General features: G+C 45.0%; 1 protein-coding gene and 1 pseudogene across 2 annotated transcripts in view; one reads left to right on the forward strand and one right to left on the reverse strand.

Annotated features, from left to right (window-relative positions):
* LOC309667443 (late cornified envelope protein 2A-like) overlaps positions 1–24,271 on the reverse strand; it is a 345,865-nt pseudogene that overhangs the window by 236,714 nt on the left and 84,880 nt on the right. The window lies entirely within an intron of this gene.
* On the forward strand, positions 1,157–6,714 carry S100A11 (S100 calcium binding protein A11). Its single transcript, XM_082475929.1, has 3 exons — positions 1,157–1,305; positions 5,025–5,177; positions 6,042–6,714. The coding sequence occupies exons 1-3, from the start codon at positions 1,303–1,305 to the stop codon at positions 6,198–6,200; spliced, it is 315 nt and encodes a 104-aa protein (XP_082332055.1). The 5' UTR covers positions 1,157–1,302; the 3' UTR covers positions 6,201–6,714.

Consider the following 24,271-nt stretch of genomic DNA (forward strand, 5'->3'; position numbering starts at 1 on the left):
GCCCCCGCTTGCCACAACTAGAGAAAGCTCTCGCACAGAAACGAAGACCCAACACAGCCATAAATAAATAAATTAATTAATTAAAAAAAAAAAAAAAAAAAAAAACCTGGCTCCAAAGTTCTCAAGTCGGGAGAATAGAAGAATGGCAATACTATTAGCAGAGGTAAGGAAGACAGAAGAGAAACCGATTTAGGGAAAACAAGTATCTCTTGAATTGAGTTTGAGGCTCAGGTGAGACTTTCAAGTGGGTTCAAGAACAACTGAAAATGTGGGTCTGGCGTAGGTGAGAAGAGATGAAGGTCTGCTCAGAAGTGACCAGCTGAGGCTGCAGGAGTAGAGGGGATGCCAGGAAGCAGTTTACACAATGCCCTGCAGCCCATTATCTTTCCTTTGCTTCTATTCCCGTTTTTGAAGCCCTCTCAAAGCCATCATTTTATCTGATAGTCATAACAATCTTGTGAAGTAGGAAAGGAAAGGGCACCTACTTTTACAGGTAAGGAAATGGAGGCTCAGAGGACTGAGGGGTTTTGCCAAACGTATTGCAATGAAGTAATTACAGATCCAGGATTAGAACCCAGAGCTTCTGATTCTTCATACAACTCCCAACTCCGTTGCCAACTGCACACAGATAAATGCCCTACTTGCAGGGTTCAGTAGTTTGCAGTAGTACTGTACCGTTGCAGTTCTTTGGGGTCTAGGGTCTTGCTTTGTTTGTTTGTTTTTTTAACTTTTCGGTTTAGAGAGAAGTCTGAGACAACGGTGCTCCAGCTGGCACAAATCACTACCGTTTAGTCTGTTAACGTCTCCAGTGTGAAAGAAGAGACAGCCCTGGTTTCTATGGAACTTATAGCCCACACTCCACGTTGCACGTTTTTCAAAGGGACCTTTCTGCCTGTCTAACATGAATGACCAGAAAGAGCTCGTGAGCTTGTACAGGGAAAAGATCCACGGACTTGGACAGACTTCCAGAAGACCGCTATGCAAAACTTTCAATTCGGAAAAGTCCAAAATCTTCAAGGTTCACGGGACAGGGGAAAGAGATTCTTTAGGGCTCAGCGAAGACAATGGGTTTTGTGTGAGTTTTAAGGTGAAGCCGTGTGCTTGGCAAAGAAGGGCGACGGCGACCAGTCCGGATCCGCGCGGCCGCGGGCGGAGCGGAGGAGGGGGCGCGTGAGTCAGGCGGAAGCCGCGCGGGGCGGAGCCGGGTGGGGCCGGACCCTGGAGGCAGCGGACCCGGCCCGCCGCTCAGTTCACGCCTCGCCGCTCCTCGCTCGCAACCCTGTGCTTCGCTCCTCTCCGAACATGGTAAGCCGCGCTTTTTGTCTTCCTCTTGCATGAAAAGAAAAAAGCAACAGCATACTTTTCACCAGGCTTGGTCTTTGATTTTTATGTGGACGTGGCAGGAAACAGAGCAGGACGAATGAATCTATGGCAGGGAATTAGGAAAGAGCGGATGGATGGAAGAAGCCCTGAATTATACCTGTAATAGCCTAGGGGTAGCAACGGGAAGTTCTTTTGTTTTCCAGGCGAAGGTCTAGGGTTGGGATAGAGGAAATGCACTGCGAACCGCGCCCCTTCCGGAGCCCCGCACGGGGTGAAGCCGCCCCGACCCCTCGCTCAGCCGGGACGGGGGCGGGGGTGTCCGGCCGGTGCGGGACGCCCCTCGCCGCCGGTGTCCGCGGAGCCCGGGGTACGACCTAAAGACAGGGGCTGGAATTCTGCGCGGCGACGCTAGTTATGTACAGTTCTAGAGACCAGAAGGGGCACGTTTCAGACCTAGTGGTCTGAGCCCTAGGGGAAATCAGAGTTTCAGTAAACGACCCGCAAACGGCCGTCGCAGAGACTGAAACTGAAGCGGGTCCCAGCTAGCCGAGCGGCGGCCAGGAATGTGGGAGGAGCCCGGCGCCCGGAAGCCCCCTCCTCCTTTCTTTTTCCCCTTAGCCCACCATCTTGTTAGGCGCTCACCCCGTCTCCTGTTTTTCTTCTCTCAGCTCCTGCCATCCCCATTTTGAACTCTATCTTTTCCATTAATCCACCTCCAAAATCTGCCTCTTCCTTGGCCTCTCCTTCGTGAAGGGAGGTCTGCAAACTTCCGCCCAAGGGCCAAATCGGGGTTCTGTTCGCCCACGAGCTACGAACGGATTTTACATATTTAAATAGTTGAAAGAAAGTTAAAGGAAGAATAATACTTTGTAACACGTGAAAATTATATGAAACTCAAACTTAAGTGTTCATAAATAAAGTTTTATTGGCGCACGGCCACGCTCATTCATGAGTTTTCTGTGTGGTTGCTGCCCTGCTACAAAAGCAGAGTGACAGAGACCATATGAGCCGCACTGGCCTAAAACTTATACCATCTGGCCCTTTACAAAACACGTTTGCCAACCCCTGCTTTAGTCTGCCAGTCTGTACCCCCGACTGCTCTTTCTCCTTTCTGTGCAACAGCGAGGAATCAGTATCACATGGAACCTTGAAAAGGCAGACCCAGGACCACCAAGTGGTGAAGACCTGGAATGACCGCCCTGGCGGAAGGTGGATGCCACCAGGGCTCCTTGGGAGGAAAGGGAACATGTTAGTTAAGAATGAGAATTGCAATGCTTGAGTTTTTACAGGTGTTACTTTTTTTTTTTTTAACTTTCTCAAATGTTGCGTGTTTAGCATGCATTTTTTAAAAATTATTTTTGTCTGCGTTGGGTCTTCATTGCTGCGCACGGGCTCTCTCTAGTTGCAGAGAGCGGGGGCTACTCTTTGTTGCAGTGCGAGGGCTTCTCATTGCGGTGGCTTCTTTTGTTGCGGAGCACGGGCGCTAGGTGCGCGGGCTTCAGTAGTTGCGGCACGCAGGCTCAGTAGTTGTGGCTCACGGGCTCTAGAGCGCAGGCTCAGTAGTTGTGGCACACAGGCTTAGTTGCTCCGCGGCATGTGGGATCTTCCCGGACCAGGGCTGGAACCTGTGTCCCCTGCATTGGCAAGCGGATTCTTCACCACTGCACCACCAGGGAAGTCCCTAGCATGCATTTTTTTAATTCTCTCACAGCACCCATTTATCATTCTGTTTTCTCCTTCCTATCATTGTTCCCATCAAATACAACTCTGAGGATGCAGTGATGGGGAGCACTGGCCTCCATCCAAGCAGGAGATCTCCTCTTCTCCTTCAGCCACTGCTCCAACTTGACCAAAGCTTTCCTGTCTCTGGGCCTCTCTGCCCCTCCAGCACTACAAATTTTGCAATTCCATTTAAGTAATTTGATAATTGTGTTTATTTTCCTCTGGAAATTACCTCTAGGAAGAAATGCAGGGGTTTTAATTTTCTCCATGTGGCTGATAGCAACAGTTTTAAAGGGGAAAAAAAAATCTGTCAAGATTGACGTTAAGGAGAGAAAAAGGAAAAGCAGAAAGCCACTTTGAAACTGGAAAATCAAAAAGCAATCTGAATTCCGCAAAGAAAAGAGGCAGAGGACACATCTGTAGGTCTAGAAAAAGATCACAAAGCCCTTGTTCCTGTTATCTGACACATTAGTAAGACTGTGAGATTGTAGTCCTGGTAAGAAAAGCTGTTGTGCAAACACATCTGTTTCTAGGCTGTGGTATTTTGTTTCTCACCAAAACTCTGAAGCTACCAACACTTTTCTAAAGAAAAAGTTCTGACAATGTGACCGTTGAGGAAGAATCCATCTCCAGAAGGGGCTTTATACATGCTTCAGGATGCAATGAGCACGGGGCACCTGGCTAGGCAGTTAAAGCACCTAGAGAGACTGAAGGAGGGAAGGAGACTGGCAGCTGTGCAGCTAAGAGCTCAGATCAATAACAGGGCTCACGTCAATCCTTAACATATTAATTATGGGGCCTGAAAGCCTCCAGCTCTGGGCTCCAGGAAGTTCATCCCAAGAACAAATTAACGGGCTAAGTGCTACATTGCGAATGTCATCATCCAATGTAGACATTGTTAATGTTCAGAGAGAAAGCTTTGGAGGAAGGGTGTGGCCCTGCAAGTTTTCCAGAAAGTCTGCAGTTCCCCCTCTTATCCACCAGGGGGAGCCCACGAGTTCCTCATGTCTGGGGCCCAGGTGCTGGCTGGAATGAGGGGCAGACTCAGCATGACAGAATTTCCTTGAAGACTTCTGTTATAAGGAAAGCAGAGCCCAGAACAGGATATGAACCTTGTGCTCCTTCTAGTGCAACCACAGCTGTGGTTCAGCTCCGTAGATGCGATGGGAGCTGTGTGAGCGGCAACCTAAGAGCCCCCATATCAACCTTCCTGGTGTGAAGTGACCAGAGAAGTTCCACCAGCCTTTTCTGTCGGAATTAGTGGCATCTGGGAGTAGAAGGAGCAAAGGCCAAGGGCTGCAGAAAGCAACCTGGAGGCTGAGATTGTAGAAGTAGCTCTGCCATGTCAGTTCCCTTCTCATGCCTGTTTCCTCACGTGTAAAATTAAGGGGTTCTAACTCTCAACTATGAAAGCTGCTTTCCAACATCCAAAAAATTCTCAGATCTCCTACCCCATACACAATAATAACTATGCTTTTAGTTTTCTTCTAGAAAATGTATGAGTCCTGAGAATTCAGTATTCCTTTAAAAAGAAATGCCATTTCATTTATCACAGTAGCCTCTACATACCCTTGGAAAATAGGGAATTTTTTAATCTATAGACAATGCTTGGTATGCATATGGATTTGTGGATATATAGTTATACATATATTTACCCACACATTCTAAAAATATCAGTAAACCCTGTCACCTCACGCTCATCTAGGCAGTCTACTGCTTTCAAACACACCAGCATGCTCCATATTTACCCTCACTAATTTTCACCTGGAATAAATATGTGAGGAGATGTGGGGAGGAAGCTCACCGAATGTGACTTTCTGTGGTTGTCTTGGGCCCCTTATCCCCGTAAACAATGACCAAGTCTTTCAGGAAACTGCTTGACCCAAGATGAAGAGACGAGATCCTCTGGAGTTTTCCCTAGCACCCAGCTTTTGATATCTTGCCCTTGTCTGAACCCTGAATTTTTTTTTTTTCCAAAGGCAAAAACATCCAGCCCTACAGAGACTGAACGGTGCATCGAGTCTCTGATTGCTGTTTTCCAAAAGCATGCTGGAAGGGACGGTGACAACTGCAGACTCTCCAAGGCCGAGTTCCTTATCTTCATGAATACAGAGCTGGGTGCCTTCACAAAGGTATTGGTCCCTGCCCCCACCCCAAGGCCACCCACAGCATGAAACAATACCCTGGCAGAATGGCTAGGAGTGAAGGACAGCAGCTGAGCCCCTAGGGCTGAGTGAGCTCTGAATGACTATTAAAGGACCTTCTGTTCTCCTCTTCTTTGAATAAAGTGTGTTCTAAAGATCAAAGTTATCAAACTACACTGACATAGGTAGGGAACAGTGATTTTTTTCATTTAAGGAGAGGGGCTTACAAAATGGTAAATGGAGTAATAGAAGAGTTTTCAAATTTTATTCCTCCATCCCAAAGCCTCTAGGGCAGCTGTGTTCCGTAGAACTTTCTGTAGTGATGGAAATAATGTTCTATATATGCGCTACCTGATATGGTAGCCACTAGCAACTAAAGGACTGACTTTCTAAATTAATTAAGTAGCCATATGTAACCAGTGGATGTAAGTTTGTGTATGTGCTGGGGGCTTGGATGAGTGGAGGATGGGGCTGATTAGGCAGGGCCCGCATCCTCTTTCCACCTCAAATCACTCCGCTTTTATGTAGTTTGTATATTGGAGTTGCATGCAACACTTAGAAAAAGTTTTCCACTGTTTTTACAAAATTGAGTAACCCCTGCTGGTCACAGAAAGAACCCTGGACTAGGAGCTAGAAAAGCTGGGTTCATGTCCTAGGTCTTCCGCTTAAGCCTCTCACTTCACCTGTTTGAGTCTGTTTTTGTCTCTGAAAAGTGCGAATATTAATAACCCCTACCCGGTACCTCACACTCTTGTAAGAATATAATGTGGAAACATTTTTGAAAGCATCTTAGAAAGTACAATATAAAGGTACTAATAAATATCATTATTATTTTTATTATTATCTTTGCAGAACCAGAAGGACCCTGGTGTCCTTGACCGCATGATGAAGAAGCTGGACCTCGACTGTGATGGACAGCTAGATTTCCAAGAATTTCTTAATCTTATTGGAGGCCTGGCCCTAGCTTGCCATGACTCCTTTATTAAGAAGTCTACCTCTTCCCACAAGTAAATCGGAGGAGCCTTTGGGCCTGGCCTCCAGCCCCACTCCCTTTCCTTCAGCCTCCCAATTATCATCTACCCCTCACAGCCCACACATACCCTGAGCCCAGTGCACCCACCACCCCATGCAGGCCACTCCTGCTGGTAGTAATAAAATAATATTGTTTTTTGAAGCACACACTGGAGAGTCAGTAAATTTGTACAAGGAAGGGAGATGACTGGGAAGAATATAAATTAGATTGATGGAAACAGTTACCAGAAGTTGCAAAGTAAACAGTAAAAATGCATCTTGGGTGTATACATAATCATGACTAATGATACCAACATAATCATCTAAATAACTCAGACTGATGGAGAGACGTCACTTATTGTTCACTCATTAAACATCTATACACCCCTACTACAGGCACTGTCATAGGCTTTGAAGATACAGTCAGCAAGACAGACAAGGTCCTGCCTTCACTGAGGTTACCTTCTAGTGGGGGGGAACAATAAATGAATAAAGAACTATGAGTGCAAAAAGATAGTTGTTGTCTTTCTGAAAGCCAGATTGAATTCTTTTCAAAAACTTGATTAGAGAAATTCACTGAAGATAACTGTGGTTGATGTAGGTGTAGCTGAAACAACTGTAAACAAATGTGAAAAACCTCATAAAAATCTAGAAGCATCTTTCACTCAGATTGCCTCACAAGTATCTTTAAATTCCTCCACTTAAAGGAACTGGGACTTCACCCTGGTGGTCCAGTGGCTAAGACTCCATGTCCCCAATGCAGGGGGCCCAGGTTTGATCCCTGGTCAGGGAACTAGATCCCACATGCTGCAACTGGGAGTTCACATGCCACAGCTAAAGATCCTGCATGTCGCAACTTAAAAAAAAAAAAAGATCCCACATGCTGCAAGGAAGATCCCTCGTGCAGCAACTAAGACCCAGTGCAGCCAAATAAATACATAAATAATAAATTTTTTTAAAAAAGAACTGAAAATCTGAGTGTGATTTATGCAAGAAAGGCAGTATAGGGGCTTCCCTGGTGGCGCAGTGGTTGAGAGTCTGCCTGCCAATGCAGGGGACACGGGTTTGAGCCCTGGTCTGGGAAGATCCCACATGCTGCAGAGCAACTAAGCCCGTGCGCCACAACTACTGAGCCTGCGCGTCTGGAGCCTGTGCTCCGCAGCAGGAGAGGCCGCGATAGTGAGAGGCCCGCGCACTGCGATGAAGAGTGGCCCCCGCTTGCTGCAGCTGGAGGAAGCCCTTGCACAGAAACGAAGACCCAACACAGCCAAAAAATAAATAAATAAATAAATAAATAAATAAATAAATAAATAAAATTAAAAAAAGGCAGTATAGCAAAATGTACACGTTTTAAGTTTAAATATTTAGAATATTTTGATGAATACCCATTTTAACTGATTTTTTAAGTTAACCAGCCAGCTACTGGTCCCTACCCTTCAGAAAAGACAGTCTCTACCATTTCCCAATAAACTCTTATTCTTCTGCCTGCCCCAGCTTGATCTCTTCCACTCCTTTCTCCACCCTGTGACCAAAGAGTTTTTAAAGGCAAACTTGATGATGTCACTCCCTTGGTTAAAACCAAGCATTGATTCCTCTTAATAAGCAAGATGAAATCCACAGTTATCTTTGGGCACCCAAGGGCCTTCATGATGCGTCCCGAACCCCTTCTCCAGCCTCATTTCCACTTCTCTCTAGACTTGCCAAACACTCCTGAGCTGATAACTAAGTGCTGTGCCTCTGTCCCTTCATAATCTCTTTTTGCTGCCCTGAAAGCCCTTCGCCCCTTTCCCACCTTTTCCTACTCTATAGAGCAGCACAAGTGTCATCTCCCCTTATTCTGTGCCTCCACAGCACTCTGTTCTCACCTCTGTTACAGCACTTATCACTCTGTATTGCAACCGTGATGTCTTCCCAGACTTGACTTTGAACTCAGGAAAAAGGATCTAGTTAAATGCATCACTGTATCACTAGTACCTAGCGTGGTGCCCGGCATATAGTGGGTCTGAAAAAGTAGATAGTGCTATAAAATCAGACTTGGGACACTACGCATATCAGTCAGGGTTCCCACAGGAAACACGTGCACACTCACCAGGGTCACTGAAGAAAGTTTATTGAAGAGACTATTACAAAGTTGTGCTCAGGGATAAGAGAAACACAAGGGATGTCAAAGCACCAGGGACTAGCAAAATTAGGAAGCTGTTACCACCACTAGTCCTGACTGGGCAAACCAAGGAGCAGTTACTGGAAGCTAGCAAGAACCATAGGCAAGGGAGAGGGGTCCCCACAGATGCTGTGGCCTTGTTCATAGAAATACAGCCACTGTCAGACCACAGGCAGCAGGAGGGAGCCAGGGGAATAAATACCGATTTCTCTCTCTTCCCATCTTCATGATCTCCTGCCAGTGCGTCCCATGGGACAAGCCAACTGGAAAGCTGAGAAGGGCAGAGAAGCATAGAAAGTGGATATGGAGGGGCAAAGAGAATATCCATCACATCGTAGAAAGGTGAGATCATTATTTCCCTACCACAGAGTTACTCCTGTCAGAGAGAGAAGCAGAGGATAAAGTGCCAACGCTAATGCAAATAAATATTTTTTAGTATATATCCTTAATTTATTAAATTTTTTTTGTGGTTAAATTTACATAACATGAAATTTAACATTTTAACCATTTTTAAGTATACAATTCAGAAGCATTAAGTACATTCATATTGTGGTGCGACCATCACCACTCTTCATCTCCAGAACTTTTTCTTCCACGACGGAAATTTTGTACTCCCCACTCCCCTCTACTCCCATCCCTGGCTACAAACATTCTACTTTCTGTCTCTGTGAATTTCACTATTGCAGGTACCTCATACAAGTGGAATCATACAATATTTGTTTTTTTGTAACTGGCTTATTTCACTTAGCATAATGTCCTCAAGGTTCATCCATGTAGCGGCACATGTCAGAATTTCCTTCCTTTTTAAGGCTGAATAATATTCCATTGTATGTATACGTTACACTTTGTTTATCCATTCACCCACCAATGGACACTTGGATTGCTTCCACCTTTTGGTTATTGAGAATAATGCTACTATAAACATGGGTGTACAAATATCCATTAGAGTCCCTGCATTCAATTCTTCTGGATTATACACCTGGAAGTGGAATTGCTGTATCATATGGAAATTCTATGTTTAATTTTTTAGGAACCACCATGCCATTTTCCACAGCAGCTACACCATTTTACATTCCCATCAGCAATGTACAAGCAATGTCTAATTTCTTCACATCCTCACCAACACGTTATTTTCTGTGTTTTGGATAATATTCAACTTAACAGGCATGAAATGGTATCTCATTATTTTTATTTGTATTTCCCTAGTAATTAGTGATGTTGAGCAGCTTTTCATGTACTTATTAGTCACTTATATATCTCGATTGGAAAAATATCTATTCGAGTACTTTGCCCATTTTTTCCCGACTTTACTGAGGTATAATTGGTATAAAAAAACTGCACATAATTTATGTATACAATTTGGTAAATTTGTCCATTTTATAATTGGGTTGTGTGGTTTTTTATTGAGTTGTAGAAGTTCTTTATATATTCTGGATATTAATCCCTTATCAGATACATGATTTGCAAATATTTTCTCCCATTCTGTGAGTTGCTTTTTCACTCTATTGATAGTGTCCTTTGATGCACAAAAGTTTTTAATCTTGATAAAGTTTTAATTGTGAATGTATCTATTTTTCTTTTACTGCCTGTGTTCCTGGTGTCACATCCAAAAAACCATTGCCAGATCGAATGTAGAATTTAAAAAAAAAGAAAAAAAAATCAAGCAAAGATCCAACCCTTTTTAGGAAGGTTTGGGCCATGATGTTAGGACTTCTGTCAAAATTGAGGATGGAGCAAATACAGCAGGCCCCTTCCTACTGCAAATAATGCTGGATAAAATGGAACACCTCCCTCCCAAAATAAGTTTAAATACTTAGTTCAAAATTCAGAAAGAGAAATATCCAGATGCCAAAAGCAAAAAACGAACCCACAGTTGTAATTATGCCAGAATTGAGGTCATGTGAACCTAGGCTGCAGAACAGGAGCTCTTAGCTAAAGGAGACAAACCACTAAAGAGTTGCCCTATCAGTGATGAAGACTGAAAAACTCAGCCCACCACCCAAGACAAGACTCAGAATAAGCCATAGGGGGAACAAAGTTATCTGAGAGAAGTCAAAATGCTGCACATGTGCTTCATGGAGGCATGGGGCTCAAACACACACTGCTGCTTTGTACAGAATCTCCAGGCTAAGAAACTGCCTTAAAAGTGCTCCAGAGCAGTAAACACAATAAAACCCTAGGCAAATGCAAACCACCTCATGGAGACACCCCAGGCATTTGGAGGATTTCCACAGAAGACAAATCCTGCTAAAATAGGCTGCAAACATTACAAACATTACACTGCACATGAGAGACTATCAGTATATGCAAAAGATGAGAGACTTTGCACCCAAGTAACGAGAGAGAGCAATCTGGAAAGGACTTTAACATGAGTATGTTTAAAATGTTCAAATAAATAAAGGCAGGAAGTAAGATACATAAAACAAGAACAGGGGTACATGAAGTAGGAAAAAAAAAGAGAAGCAAATAGAGAGTCTATACATGAAATATATAGTCATGCAAATATATAAAGGATCATGAAGCTGGACGTTGCACCAACAATTCCTGGCCCTGCTGGGGTGACGACGGGGAGGATCTGTCCCCGCCCGCGAGACCTCAGGAAGACCTCGCTGACTCACTGCACCCGGCCATCTCACAACGACCCTGTTGTACTCTCCACGAACCTGGTGAGAGATGTTTTGGGAATTTGGGCAGAGAGACAAGGAGGACCACACCTGTACAGCAAGATTGATCATTCACGCTTTGTTTCTCTGCTCTCTCTAATCTCCCCCAGTCACCAGTGAAAACATTCCTGGATGGCCACAGTCAAGAAAGAAGACTCTGAGAGGGAAAGACAAGTCTGCACTGGCTGGGAACTGGCTCTCAGTGACTGAAGCACCCTGTGAGAACAGGCAGCGAGGGCGGAGAGGAACAACGGTAATCCTGGGCCCTCGCCGCACCTCTCTCGGCTGAAACTGCAACCCACGCAGAGAGAAATGTTGCTGTCGCCAAATTCATATTTCATCCTCACAGCGACTTAGTGTCAACATTATCTTAAACATGATGCATGGAGTCGCCAGAACTTCTGGTAGGAATCAAAACAAAGAGAACTCAGGAACGTTGTAAGTCCAGTCTACAAAGAGATTAACTTCTGACAGAGGAAGAAAACCAAATGTGGAAGTTGGAGAAGGTGTACATTAACATCACCTGGTCAGCAGAGGTTGCTTCATAAATGCTAGCAACCCTCTCCTCATTTCATCACCATTAAACCTCCTGAATGGATGGTTGAAACTTTTGTTCTCACCCTGCTGACTTCTGGGGAGGGGAGAGGAACTAGATATTGAGTTCAATCAACAATGGCCAATGATTTAATCAATCATGCCTATGTAATGAAGTCTCCATAAAAACCCAAAAGGATGGGGTTTGGAGGACCTCTGGGTTGGTGAACACATGGAGACAAGGAGAGAGGGGAGCGCTCTGAGGGGACGTGGAAACTCTGAGCCCCTTCCCGCAAGCCTTGCCCTATGCATCTCTTCCACCTGGCTGTTCCTCAGTTATATTCTTTATGTAACCAGTAATCTAATAAATAAAATGTTTCTCTGAGTTCTGTGAGCCACTGTAACAAAGTGACGGAACCCAAGAAGGAAGTCATGGGAACCTCCAAAGTATAGCCAGTCGGTCAGAAGCACAGGTGACAACCTGGACTTTCAATTGGCTCTGAAGTGAGGGGAGGGAAAGGACTGAGCCCTTAACGTGTGGATCTGACCCTATCTCCAGGTAGATAGTGTCAGAATTGAGTTAAATCGTAGGACACCCAGCTGGTGTCAGAGAATTGCTTGGTGGTGTGGGGAAAAAAACACACACACAGTAGTTGGTGTCAGAATCATTACCTAGCATCCTCTAAAAGTGACCAATGGGGGACTTCCCTGGCAGTTCAGTGGTTAAGACTCCATGCCTCCAATGCAGGGGACGCAGGTTCGATCCCTGGTCTGGGAACTAAGATCCCACATGCCACACAGAGTGGCCAAAAAAAAAAAGTGAGCAATGGGATCGTTTTGCTGTCATTATTTAGTATCATTATTAACTCATAGATTTAAGCATATTAAATATGTTTCTGTTATTTTCCTTATCAATACTCATATTGTCTCATGTTTGGCCAGTGGGAGTTCCTTTGAGTTGGGGCCTAAGTTCCTATGACATGACCCTAGTAGTCTTTGATAACTTCCTTCTTCCTGGTATAAGATGTTCCTAGATCATCTAGTGCATTTCCTGCACCAGACCTTTCTTCAAGGATCCCTTCTTCCTTTTAGCAGCCTCTCATCCTTTTTGTTTCCTTTGCCCACTCTTCTTCCTGTACCTTAAGACTCAAACTCAGTCTTTGACCTTCTCCTCTTATGTCCCTAGTTTCTCCCATCAATGAAAGTCATAACCAGTCACACTTCAACTAGCACTCCTTGCTGGCCTATATGTCTGCATTCTTTTTTTTTTTTTTAATAAATTTATTTATTTGTTCTTGGCTGTGTTGGGTCTTCATTGCTGCCCGCGGGCTTTCTCTAGTTGCGGCACACGGGGGCTACTCTTCGTTGTGGTGCGCGGGCTTCTCATCGCGGTGGCTTCTCTTGTTGTGGAGCACAGGCTCTAAGCATGCGGGCTTCAGTAGTTGCAGCTCGCGGGCTCTAGAGCACAGGCTCAGTAGTTGTGGTGCACGGGCTTAGTTGCTCCGCAGCATGTGGAATCTTCCTGGACCAGGGCTCGAACCCGTGTCCCCCGCATTGGCAGGCGGATTCTTAACCACTGCACCACCAGGGAAGTCCAATTTCTGCACTCTTAACAATAATAAGCTCTTCAACCTGGTTTGAACCTGCACCATCTGCCCTCCAAATTCTTGGGCCTTTGGACTGAGACTACATTATCACACCAGCTTTCCAGGATCTCCAGCTTGCAGGTAAATTTTGTAGAATATGTGAAATTAGGCCAAATAGAGGGGAGGGGAACAACAAACAGATTACCTCTGCATCTTTGCTGTTTCTTCCTTCACATGGAATTCAATTTGACATGATTCAATTTAAATTTATTGTCTTCCATGTCCTAAATGTTGTACCCTTATTGTTGGCATTAATAGTAATAATTCTAGGGCTTCCCTGGTGGCGCAGTGGTTGGGCATCTGCCTGCCGATGCGGGGGACGCGGGTTCGGGCCCCGGTCTGGGAGGATCCCGCGTGCCGCGGAGCAATTGGGCCCGTGAGCCACAATTGCTGGGCCTGCGCATCTGGAGCCTGTGCTCCGCAACGGGAGAGGCCGCGGTAGTGGGAGGCCCGCGCACCGCGATGAAGGGTGGCCCCCGCTTGCCACGGCTGGAGGGGGCCCTCGCGCGGAGGCGAAGACCCAACACAGCCATAGATGGATAAATAAATAAATAAATAAAAATTAAAAAAAAAAAAAGTAATAATTCTAATAGCTAAAACTTATTAAGTACTTACTGTGTGTCTAAGAGCTTTACATATATTATATCTTAACAAGTATTCCTCAACAATCCTATAATGTAAGCACAATTATTAATGCCTATTTTATAGAGTAAGACACTAAGGCACAGAGAGACTGAGAACTTTTTCCAGGTCTCACAGCAAATAAAAGGCAAGGCCAAGTCTGCCTGACTCCTCGTGATGGTTAATTTTATGTGCCAGCTTGATTGGGCAAAAGGGATGCCCAGATAGCTGATAAAATATGATTTCTGGGTGTGTCGTGAGGGTGTTTCTGGAAGAGATTAGCATTTGAATTGGTGGACTGAGTAAAGCAAGAGGTCCTCCCCGTGTGGGTGGGCAGCATCAGATCCCTTGAGAGCCTGAATAGACCAGAAGACAGAGGAAGGGCGAATTTGCCCTCTCTGAGCTGAGACATCCACCTTCTCCTGCTCTCAGACTTCGACACTCCTGGTTTTCTGGCTTTCAGACTCAGGTGGGGACTGGCAACATCTGCCCTCCGAATTCTCGGGCCTTTGGACTTGGACTACATTATCGCACCAGCTTTCCGGGATCTCCAGCTTGCAGACAGCATATCATGGGACTTCTCGTCCTCCATCACCTCATGAGCCAATTGATATAATAAATTTCCTTCTATATGTATCTCTATATGCTCTTGGTTATGTTTCTCTGGAGAACTCTGACTAAAACACTTCCAAACCCTATCTTGACCACTAATCCATTTGTTGTTTCCCTCCCCTCTATCTGGCCTAATACCACATATTCTACAAAACTTACCTCAAGTCTCGGGTCTTCTAAGAAGCCTCCCTTCCTACTCTGACCAGTGTGACTCGCCCTGTCCCTCAACTACTTCACTACCAATGAGGCGCTTAAGAATACACTGCCATGCAGCTTCGTTCCACTTCAGCTGCAGATTCTGATTCCCTGAGTCTGTGGTGGAACCTGAGATTCTGCATTTCTAACAAGCTCCCAGGTGATGCCGCTGCTGCTGGCGCATGAACCACATTTTAAGTAGCCAGGATATAGCAGACATACACATATAACTTCATCAAGTATATTTACCAAAATATGAACAATGGTTATCTCTGGATGCTCCTTTTGTTCTTTATATGTTTCTGTATTTTTCATTTTTCTATCAATGGATACCGTTTACTTTTATAATCAGAAAAAGGTATATAAGTATTAAGCTTTTGGGACTTCCCTGGTGGTCCAGTGGGTAAGACTCCATGCTCCCAATGTAGGGGGCCTGAGTTCAATCCCTGGTCGGGGAACTAGATCCCACATGCATGCTGAAATTAAGAGTCCGCATGCTGCAACTAAGAAGCCCACATGCCGCAACTAAAAGATCCCGCATGCCACAACTAAGGATCCCACATGCCACAATTAAAGATCCTGCATGCCACAAAGAAGATCCCACATGCCGCAACTAAGACCCAGCGCAGCGATAATTAATTAATTAATTAATTATTTTTAAAAAGTATTAAGCTTTCAATGTTCCTCACAGTATTCAAAATAAAGTTCAGATTTCTTCACTCAGCACCAGTAGCCCTCTGTGATTTGGCCCTTCACAGATTCTATGTCTGGATCTCCTGCAAGCTCCCAGGTACCCACACATCCCACGTACCCACCAAACCTTCCAAATCATCTGTGGTTCTCTGGATGCCTCTCCCTTACTCCCTCATCCCCCCACCTTCTTCACCTGGCTCTTACTCATCCTTCAGGTTAGCCTCAAGTGGCTCCTCCTCCAGGAAGCCTCCCCAGCTCCCCTATCTCTGCTCTCTTCTCTGCACTCCAGCCAACAACCAGAAGCACTTTGACCATAATACTTTTCACCTTACATGTTTTATTTTTCTTCCTGGCCTGCTAGAGTGGGGTTCCTGAAGACAGAGACTATGTCTTTCTATATTTTTCTATATTTTCTATATTTCTATATCCTCGTGTTTAGATAGTGCCAGGCATATAGTTGGCACTCAGTACGTTTCTGAATGAATATACAAAAATGATTTGTATAATAAAGTGCAATGGCTTTTCCAAATATTGGTTATTATTATCCTCACTTTGAAGATGAAAAAACAAATTCAGAGAGGTTAGGTAACTTGCCCTAAGTCTCAAAGCTAATGAATTGTAGAACCTGGTTACCATGAGGTCTATATATATATACATATATACGTATATGTGTGTATATATATATATATATATATATATAATTATTCTAAGTTGCTGATGTCTTAATTTCAAATGCATTTTAACACCCTGCATTTTTACTTCCCTCTTCCCATGATTATTGTTTTTGACATCATATTTTATATCTTTTTGTTTTGTGTATCCCTTAACTATTTATTGCAGATATAGATGATTTTACTACTTTTGTTTTTTAACCTTCCTACTAGCTTTGTACATGGTTGGTTTACTACTTTTTCTATATATTTGCATTTTCCAATGAGTTTTTTCCTTTCGTAATTTCTATGTTTCTAGTTGTACCTTTTCTTTTTTCCTTAGAGCAATTCCTTTGACATTTCTTTTTTTTTTTTTTAAAGATTTAATTTTATTTATTTTTGGCTGCGTTGCATCTTCATTGCTGCGCGCGGGCTTTCTCTAGTTGTGGCGAGCAGGGACTACTCTTCGTTGCAGTGCACGGGCTTCTCATTGTTGCAGAGCACGGGCTCTAGTTGCACGTGGGCTTCAGTAGTTATGGCGCACGGGCTTAGTTGCTCTGCGGCATGTGGGATCTTCCTGGACCAGGGCTTGAACTTGCGTCCCCTGCGTTGGCAGGCAGATTCTTATCCACTGCGCCACCAGGGAAGTCCCCCTTTGACATTTCTTGTAAAGCTGGTTTGGTGTTGCTCAACTCTTTTAGCTTTTGCTTATCTGTAAAACTTTTGATCTCTCCATCAAATCTGAACAAGAGCTTTGCTGGGTGGAGTATTCTTGTTGTAGGTTTTTTCCTTTCATCACTTTAAATATATTGTGCCACTCCCTTCTGACCTGCAGAGTTTCTGCTGAAAAGTCAGCTGATAGCCTTATGGGAGTTCCCATGTACGGAACTTGTTGCTTTTCCCTTGCTGCTTTTTTTTTTTTTAAGCTTTATTTATTTTATTTTTTATTTATTTTTTGGCTGCGGCGGGTCTTAGTTGCAGCACACGGGATCTTTCATTGCGGTGCACAGGCTCTTCATTGCAGTGCACGGGCTTCTCTCTAGTTGCAGCGCACAGGCTCAGTAGTTGTAGCGCGTGGGCTTAGTTGACCCGCAGCATGTGGGATCTTAGTTCCCCGACCAGGGATGAAACCGGTATCCCCTGCACTGCAAGACGGATTCTCAACCACTGGACCACCAGAAGTGGTGGAAGTCCCTCCGTTGCTGCTTTTAATATTCTCTCTTTAATTTTTGCCATTTTAATTACAATGTGTCTTGGTATGGTCCTCTTTGGGTTGATCCTATTTGGGACCCTCTGTGCTTCCTGGACCTAGGTGTCTGTTTCTTTTCCCAGGTTACAGAAGTTTTCAGCTATTATGTCTTCAAACATGTTCTCTGCCCCTTTCTCTCTTCTCCTTCTAGGACCCCTATAATATAAATGTTAGTACACTTGATATTGTCTCAGAGGTCTCTTAAACTGTCCTCATCTCTTTTTATTCTTTTTTCTTTTCTCTGCTCAGCTTCAGTGATTTCCACTATTCTGTCTTCCAGCTCACTGATCCATCCCTCTGTATTGTTTAATCTACTGTTGATTCCTTCTAGTGTATTTTTTTAATTTCAGATATTATATTCTTCATCTCTTTAGTTCTTCTTTATATTTTCTCTTTATTAAAAACTTCTCACTGTATTCAACCATTCTTCTCCCAAGTTGTTTGATCATCTTTATGATCACTACCTTGAACTCTTTATTGAATACATTACCTATCTCTACTTCACTTAGCTTTTCTGGGATTTTATCATATTCCTTTGTTTGAAACATGTTCTTCTGGTGCCTCATTTGCCTAATTTGTTGTTTATATTTCTATGTATCTGGTAGGTTGGTTATATTTCCCAACCTTAGAGAAGTGGCCTTTTATAGGAGATGTCCTATGTGTCCAGCAATATACTCCCCTCTGATCACCAGAGCTGTATGCTCTAGGGGCACCCCCTATGTGGGCTGCGTGGGTCCTGCTGTGGTGGCTGACTACTGTGGGCAGTCTGGTAGGCATGGCTCATCCCTTGTCCAGTTGGCTGCCAGGCCCCACCTTGTGCAGAGGCTGCCAGCTGCTGGTTGATGGAGCTGGGTCACAAGACGGCTAGCTGCAGAACCCCAGGGGGGTCCTAAGGCTAGTGCTGGCACACTGGTGAGCAGAGCCAGGTTCTAGGGTGGGTGGTTGTGAAGCCAGGGTTCCCAGATCTAGTGTTGACCTGCTGGTAGGCAGGGCTGGTTCCTGACACAGATGGCTACAGTTTCCGGGGTGTCCCAGAGCTGATGCTAGCCCATTGGTGAGTGGGGATAGATCCTGGGGTGGCTGGCTGAAGAGTCCAATGTGTCTCATAACTGGTGTTGGTCTGCTAGTAGCCGGGGCTGGGGCCCAGTGGTCTCTGGTTACAGGGCCCTGGGGGTCCTGAAGCTGGTGTCAGCCCGCTGGTGGGTGGGGCTGGATCCCAGGACCACTGGTTGAGGGGCCCACAGGCTGTGTTGGCCAGTTGGTAGAGAGGGCCAGGGCCCAGGGGGCTCCCAGGGCTTGTTCTGGCCTGCTGATGTGTTGGCTGTGTCTTGCCATGGCAGATTGCAGGGCTGCAGTGGTCCTGGGGCTACTGTCTGCCTGCTAGTGAATGGTGTTGGGGTCCAGCGGATGTGGAATGAGCCTGGCTGGGAAGAACTCTGCAGGAGTGGAATCCTGCCAGGACCCTGCCTGACCATGAAAAACGCACAGGTAGCCAAAGGTCAGTGCTCAGGGAAACAGACAACTGGGACAGCCTGTGTCTACACACTCTTAACAAAGCAGGTCATTTCCAGTTAGAAATCCCACCGGCAGCATTTTTATCACCTTCCTTCCGAAGCCAGTGTTTCCTCTCCGCGTTGGGCAGGCACCACAATACTCCAGGTGCCCGGGCTGGACAATTCTGGGTAGCTGTGCTCGTCCTCTCCCTCACGCCCTGCAGCTCAGTAATGGCAGCCCTGAGGACTCTTCCTGCAGATTTTTCTCAGATCTGTACCTTCCTGTCTACTCTTACCACCACCATTCCAGTGCAGGCCTGTATCATCACCAGCTTCACCCCCATCATCTCCTGGGCCCCATTCTCTCCCACCTCCGGTAGTCAGTGGTTCTGGCTTCTGCAGTTTAGTTGTATCTACAATTTATTTTTTTTTAAATTAATTTATATATTTATTTATTTTTATATTTATGGCTGTGTTGGGTCTTCGTTTCTGTGCGAGGGCTTTCTCCAATTGCGGCAAGTGGGGGCCACTCTTCATCGCGGTGCGCGGGCCTCTCACTATCGCGGCCTCTCCTGTTGCGGAGCACAGGCTCCGGACGCACAGGCTCAGTAATTGTGGCTCACGGGCCTAGTTGCTCCGCGGCATGTGGGATCTCCCCAGACCAGGGCTCGAACCCGTGTCCCCTGCATTGGCAGGCAGATTTTCAACCACTGCGCCACCAGGGAAGCCTGTATCTACAATTTAAATCTGTAGTCTGGAACTCAAAAGCATCAATAATCTAGCCCTTATCCCTCACCCTAACCCTTTTTCTAGCTGTACTTGCTCCTTCTCTAAACGTGTCCTGCACATTCCCTCCTCTGTGTTTTTATTCATGTTACTCCTCCCCCGGATGGTCCTCCTCTCAGCACCTGTTCCACATGCCCCATCGATGCCTATCAAATGGGATAGAGACCCAATGTTCAAGGCTCTCTTCAAATCTTATCTCCCGTGAAGTTATGCTTAAGTATCCCAGCAAAGGAAGCCTGCTCTTCTAAATTCTTGCTGGTCTTACTGTCTACACCCAGGCAACACTGGCCACACACACTACCTCCTATTAGAGCTATTTGGGAATATTCCCATGTTCCTGCCTAGATTATGGCTACATTCCCAAGCAGCTGTCCTGTTGCTGCTCTACCCAAAAAAAAGCAGAGGGGGGTGGTGGCAATAGGGAGGCTTTAACAGTAGGCTTATCTGGGTTCTAATAGGGCCATACAGATGCCCTTAGGTAAGTTATTATTTAAACTCTCTGAGCTTCCCTTCCTCATCTGAAAACACACTTAGCATCTGTCTTACAGGGATTTTATGAGACTCAGAAATAATATATGTAAACCACAATAAATTACAATAATCATAATTTTAATCGATCTAAAATACTTCTTGGGGTGATTATAAGGAACAAATAAAATAACACATGAGAAAGAGCTTTGTAGACTATGAAATTATTGTGTTAATTTTTAATAAGGGAGACCTGGATTACATTTTTCTTTTTATATGACATGACCAATATAGACCTCAAAGATGCCCCCCATTAATTACCAGCAAGTATATCCTCCAATATCCAGGCACTTGGGTTTTCAGAATATCTGTGCTCAAAACTGTTAGAATGAATGCGCTTAAAAGGCAACCAATAAAACTGGTTGAATTCTATGTCCCAATTGAGGCTTTTATCTATATAGCACCAAATGCTAGTTCAACCTAATGTCTCTATTTTCATGCTTTTTTTTTTTTCATCATGTACACAGAGCATTACTGTTCCCACTGTTCAAGCCCTGAGAAATGCTACCAAAGGAATGAGCCACTAGGGCAGGGTTCCCACCTAAATCACAGCCTCCATCTCAGGACAGCTCTGTACACTTCCCAGCACCAGCTTCAACCCTCGGGTTTCTCAACAAGGCTTCCTGCTCCATATGCTGCCAGGCCCAGTCAGGAGAAAGCAAACCCAACTGCAGAGCTACGCACTCTGCAGCCACCAGAGGGTCCCACAGCATTAGCTAGGAAGCAAGGACACACCCTCTCCTAGCACAAATCTCCACCAAGCTTACATTTCCCCGGTGCCTCACTAGCTTCCAGCCCCCAAACAGGATTGCCTGGAACCCCCAGAGCTACTTGCTGGCTAATACTGTTGAGGCACCAGTTCATACTAAGTGGCCAGCTTTTCACAAGGGGTTTGTGTCACCAGGGCCCCATGGAGTCACATTTCTGTGGGTCTGAGAACTCCTCAGCTACATTCCAGTATCATCCATGAACACAGAGTATCTGGGGCTTAAATAACTTTCCCTTTCATACAGCCCCCAGAATTTCTGTCTGGAACACCACTTCCTCTCAAGTTTTAATAAAGAAAAGGTAACTGCATATGAGACTGGCAGACTACAGCCCATGATGGGCAGGTCTTATCTTGCAGAGTTCTCCCCCAACTCCAAGCATTCTTGGGGTCCAGACAAGCTGGTGTTCTGTTCTGGACTGATTACTTAACTCAAGGTACAGCATCCTTTTTTCTTCCTCCTTTGAAGAGATCTGGAAAATCAGAGTCCCTTATGACTAGAAGATGGAAGAGAAAGGCTAGAATTCCCAGGTTTCTCTTTGTCGGCTACCCCAATCCATAACATAAGTGGACCCGCAAACTTGTGACTGATTTTCATTAAGGTTTTTTTTTTATAAATTTATTTATTTTTGGCTGCTTTGGGTCTTCGTTGCTGCGCACAGGCTTTCTCTAGCTGCGGCGAGCAGGGGCTACTCTTCGTTGCGGTGCACAGGCTTCTCATTGCAGTGGCTTCTCTTGTTGCGGAGCACGACGGGCTCTAGGCGCGCGGGCTTCAGTAGTTTGGTGCACGGGCTTAGTTGCTCCGTGGCACGTGGGATCTTCCCAGACCAGGGCTTGAACCAGTGTCCCCTGCGTTGGCAGGCAGATTCTTAACCACTGTGCCACCAGGGAAGTCCCTCATTAAGGTTTTGTCTGTCTCTTTTTTGAGTGTTTAAAAAGAGGCTGGATATATTCAGGAAAATACTTTAAAATAATTAAAAGACCTTGAGAGGTTGGCTCCTACCTTCAGGATGGCTGCACATAAATCACTTCATATAATCCCCATAACAACCTACCCCCACCCAGGATAGGAATATGAAGTCCATTTTATGGATGAGGAAACAGAAGGCACGGAGACTTACTTGCCCATGGCACAAAGCAATCATGCAGCAGAGCCAGGTTTCAACACAAGTCTGTCTGGCTCCAACCCACCCTCCACTTATTAATAATAATTATAGTTAACAGGAGTGGGCACTTACTATGTGCCAGGCACTCTGCTAAGTATTTACTCGTTTATAGCCACAATATTCCTAGGAGGCAGGTATTCCTTTTGAGTTCATTTTCCAGATGAGAGAACTGAGGTTTGGAAAGGTTGGTGACATGGCCAAGATCACATAGCTAATGAGTGTCAGAGAAAATATGATTCACTCCCCAAGCCTGCGCTCTTAACCCCTGTGATATGTAGCCAAACTGTCTCTCCGAATGTCCAGTCCCCCTCCCCCGTGCTCCCCTTGCTGCAGGCACACTGGTGGTTTTCAATTCCCATCCCAGACCAAGCCCCTCCTCACCTCCCAGCCTCTGCATGTGCTTTTCCCTCCACCCAGAAAGCTTCCTCCTAGTCCCTCCCTTATTTGCAACCCTAGCTCCTCTTCTTCCTCTAGGTCTGAGTTCCAATGTCCCCTCTTCAGTGTAGTCTTCCCTGACTTTCTACTTCGATTCTTATCTCACTCAGATCCTTGTTTTTCCCATCAAGGCACTCATTACAACTTACCCAAAATTTTATATTAGTTTCATTTTACTTGTATTTTATTTGCCTTTCCCGCTAGAATGAAAGGCTTATGAGGGCAGAAATTTGTCTGTCTTGGTCCCTGACATATCTCCAGTAGCCAGAAGATTCCAGGTATTAATAGGTGCTCTGTAAATATTTAATAGATTATAATCATTAGAATTTGCAGCTCACCAATAGAAGAAAGCAGATGGTTTCCAACCCCAAGCTAAGAGTTCTCTTGTGTTAAAAAAAGAAAGGTTTCAGCTTCTGCTGCTCCAAGAGATAAGTTAGCACAGCAAGCACAGCCTCAAAGGAGTCCTCCCAGTGCCCTAGAAGGAAGTCTGCTCAAAGGTGTTCACCCACAAATCCCACACCAGGGACCTTGGGCCACAGAACAGCCCTGCTTGGCCTCCTTAAAGCTTCTTCTCTGCAGGGAGGGATCACACAGAATCTGATCTGCTGCCCAGAAGCTGCTGCATACCAGGGCTGAGCTGGATGCCTCATGGTCATGAGCCAGTTCATTCTTTGCCATCACCCCAGACGACAGGCGTCTATCCCTATTTTACCCATTAGGAGACTCAGGTTCACAGTGGTGAGATGGCTTTCCCAGAGCCACGCAGCTGGTAAGTGGGAGAGTCACTCACTCCTCCTTTAACATTCTTCGGTGGCTCCTTGTCACCTTCAGAAATGAACTCCAAATTCTTTAGCACGTAACAGAGCAGGACCCTATAGAACTTTCCTGGGACAGACCCCTCACCACCTTGTCCTCTGCCTGCCTCCTTTTTGTAGAAAAGCTGTAGTCTCCCAGGCCGCCCCTGAGTCACAAAAGCCTGGCTCAAGAGTTAATGATTGAAAGGATGTGAACACGTAGTGGCAAAAATAGCAGTTGGGCCAGGAGAACTTATAAGAATTTAAACAGTAAATCGGCCATATGGCAGTCACAGAATCTTTAGTTCTTATCTGAAGTATACAGATAACAGTATCTGATGCACACTTCCTGAGTTGTTTTACAGATGCTAAAACCCCCAACAAATGGAAGAAGTTAACTACTTGATGACCATGAGCACTGTAGCCCCCAGAGCTACTGGAGCCTGAGGATTGATAATGTTAACCCCTGTGACACAGCCCTGCTACTTCACCACCAATCAATCAGAGAATTGTGCACAAGCTGATCACACACCCTGCGACTCCCCTTCCTCACCTTGCCTTTAAAGATGCTTCCCCAACCTAAATGTCCATCAACAGAGGAATGGATAAAGAAGATGTGGTACATATATACAATGGAATATTACTCAGCCATAAAAAGGAACAAAATTGGGTCATTTATAGAGACATGGTTGGACCTAGAGACTGTCATACAGAGTGAAGTAAGTCAGAAAGAGAAAAACAAATATCGTATATTAATGCACATATGTGGAATCTAGAAAAATGGTATAGATGATCTTATTTGCAAAGCAGAAACAGAGACACAGACATAGAGAACAAACATATGGACACCAAGTGGGGAAGAGGGGGTGGGATGAATTGGGAGATTGGGATTGACATATATACACTATTGATACTTTGTATAAAATAGATAACTAATGAAAACCTACTGTGTAGCTCAGGGAACTCTATTCAATGCTCTGTGGTGACCAAAATGGGAAGGAAATCCAAAAAAAGAGGGGATATTTGTATACATGTAGCTGATTCACTTTGCCGTACAGTAGGCTAACACAACATTGTAA

The sequence above is a fragment of the Balaenoptera physalus genome, assembly GCF_965194825.1.
Source record: "Balaenoptera physalus genome assembly, chromosome: 1".
In the NCBI taxonomy this organism is placed as follows: domain Eukaryota; kingdom Metazoa; phylum Chordata; class Mammalia; order Artiodactyla; family Balaenopteridae; genus Balaenoptera; species Balaenoptera physalus.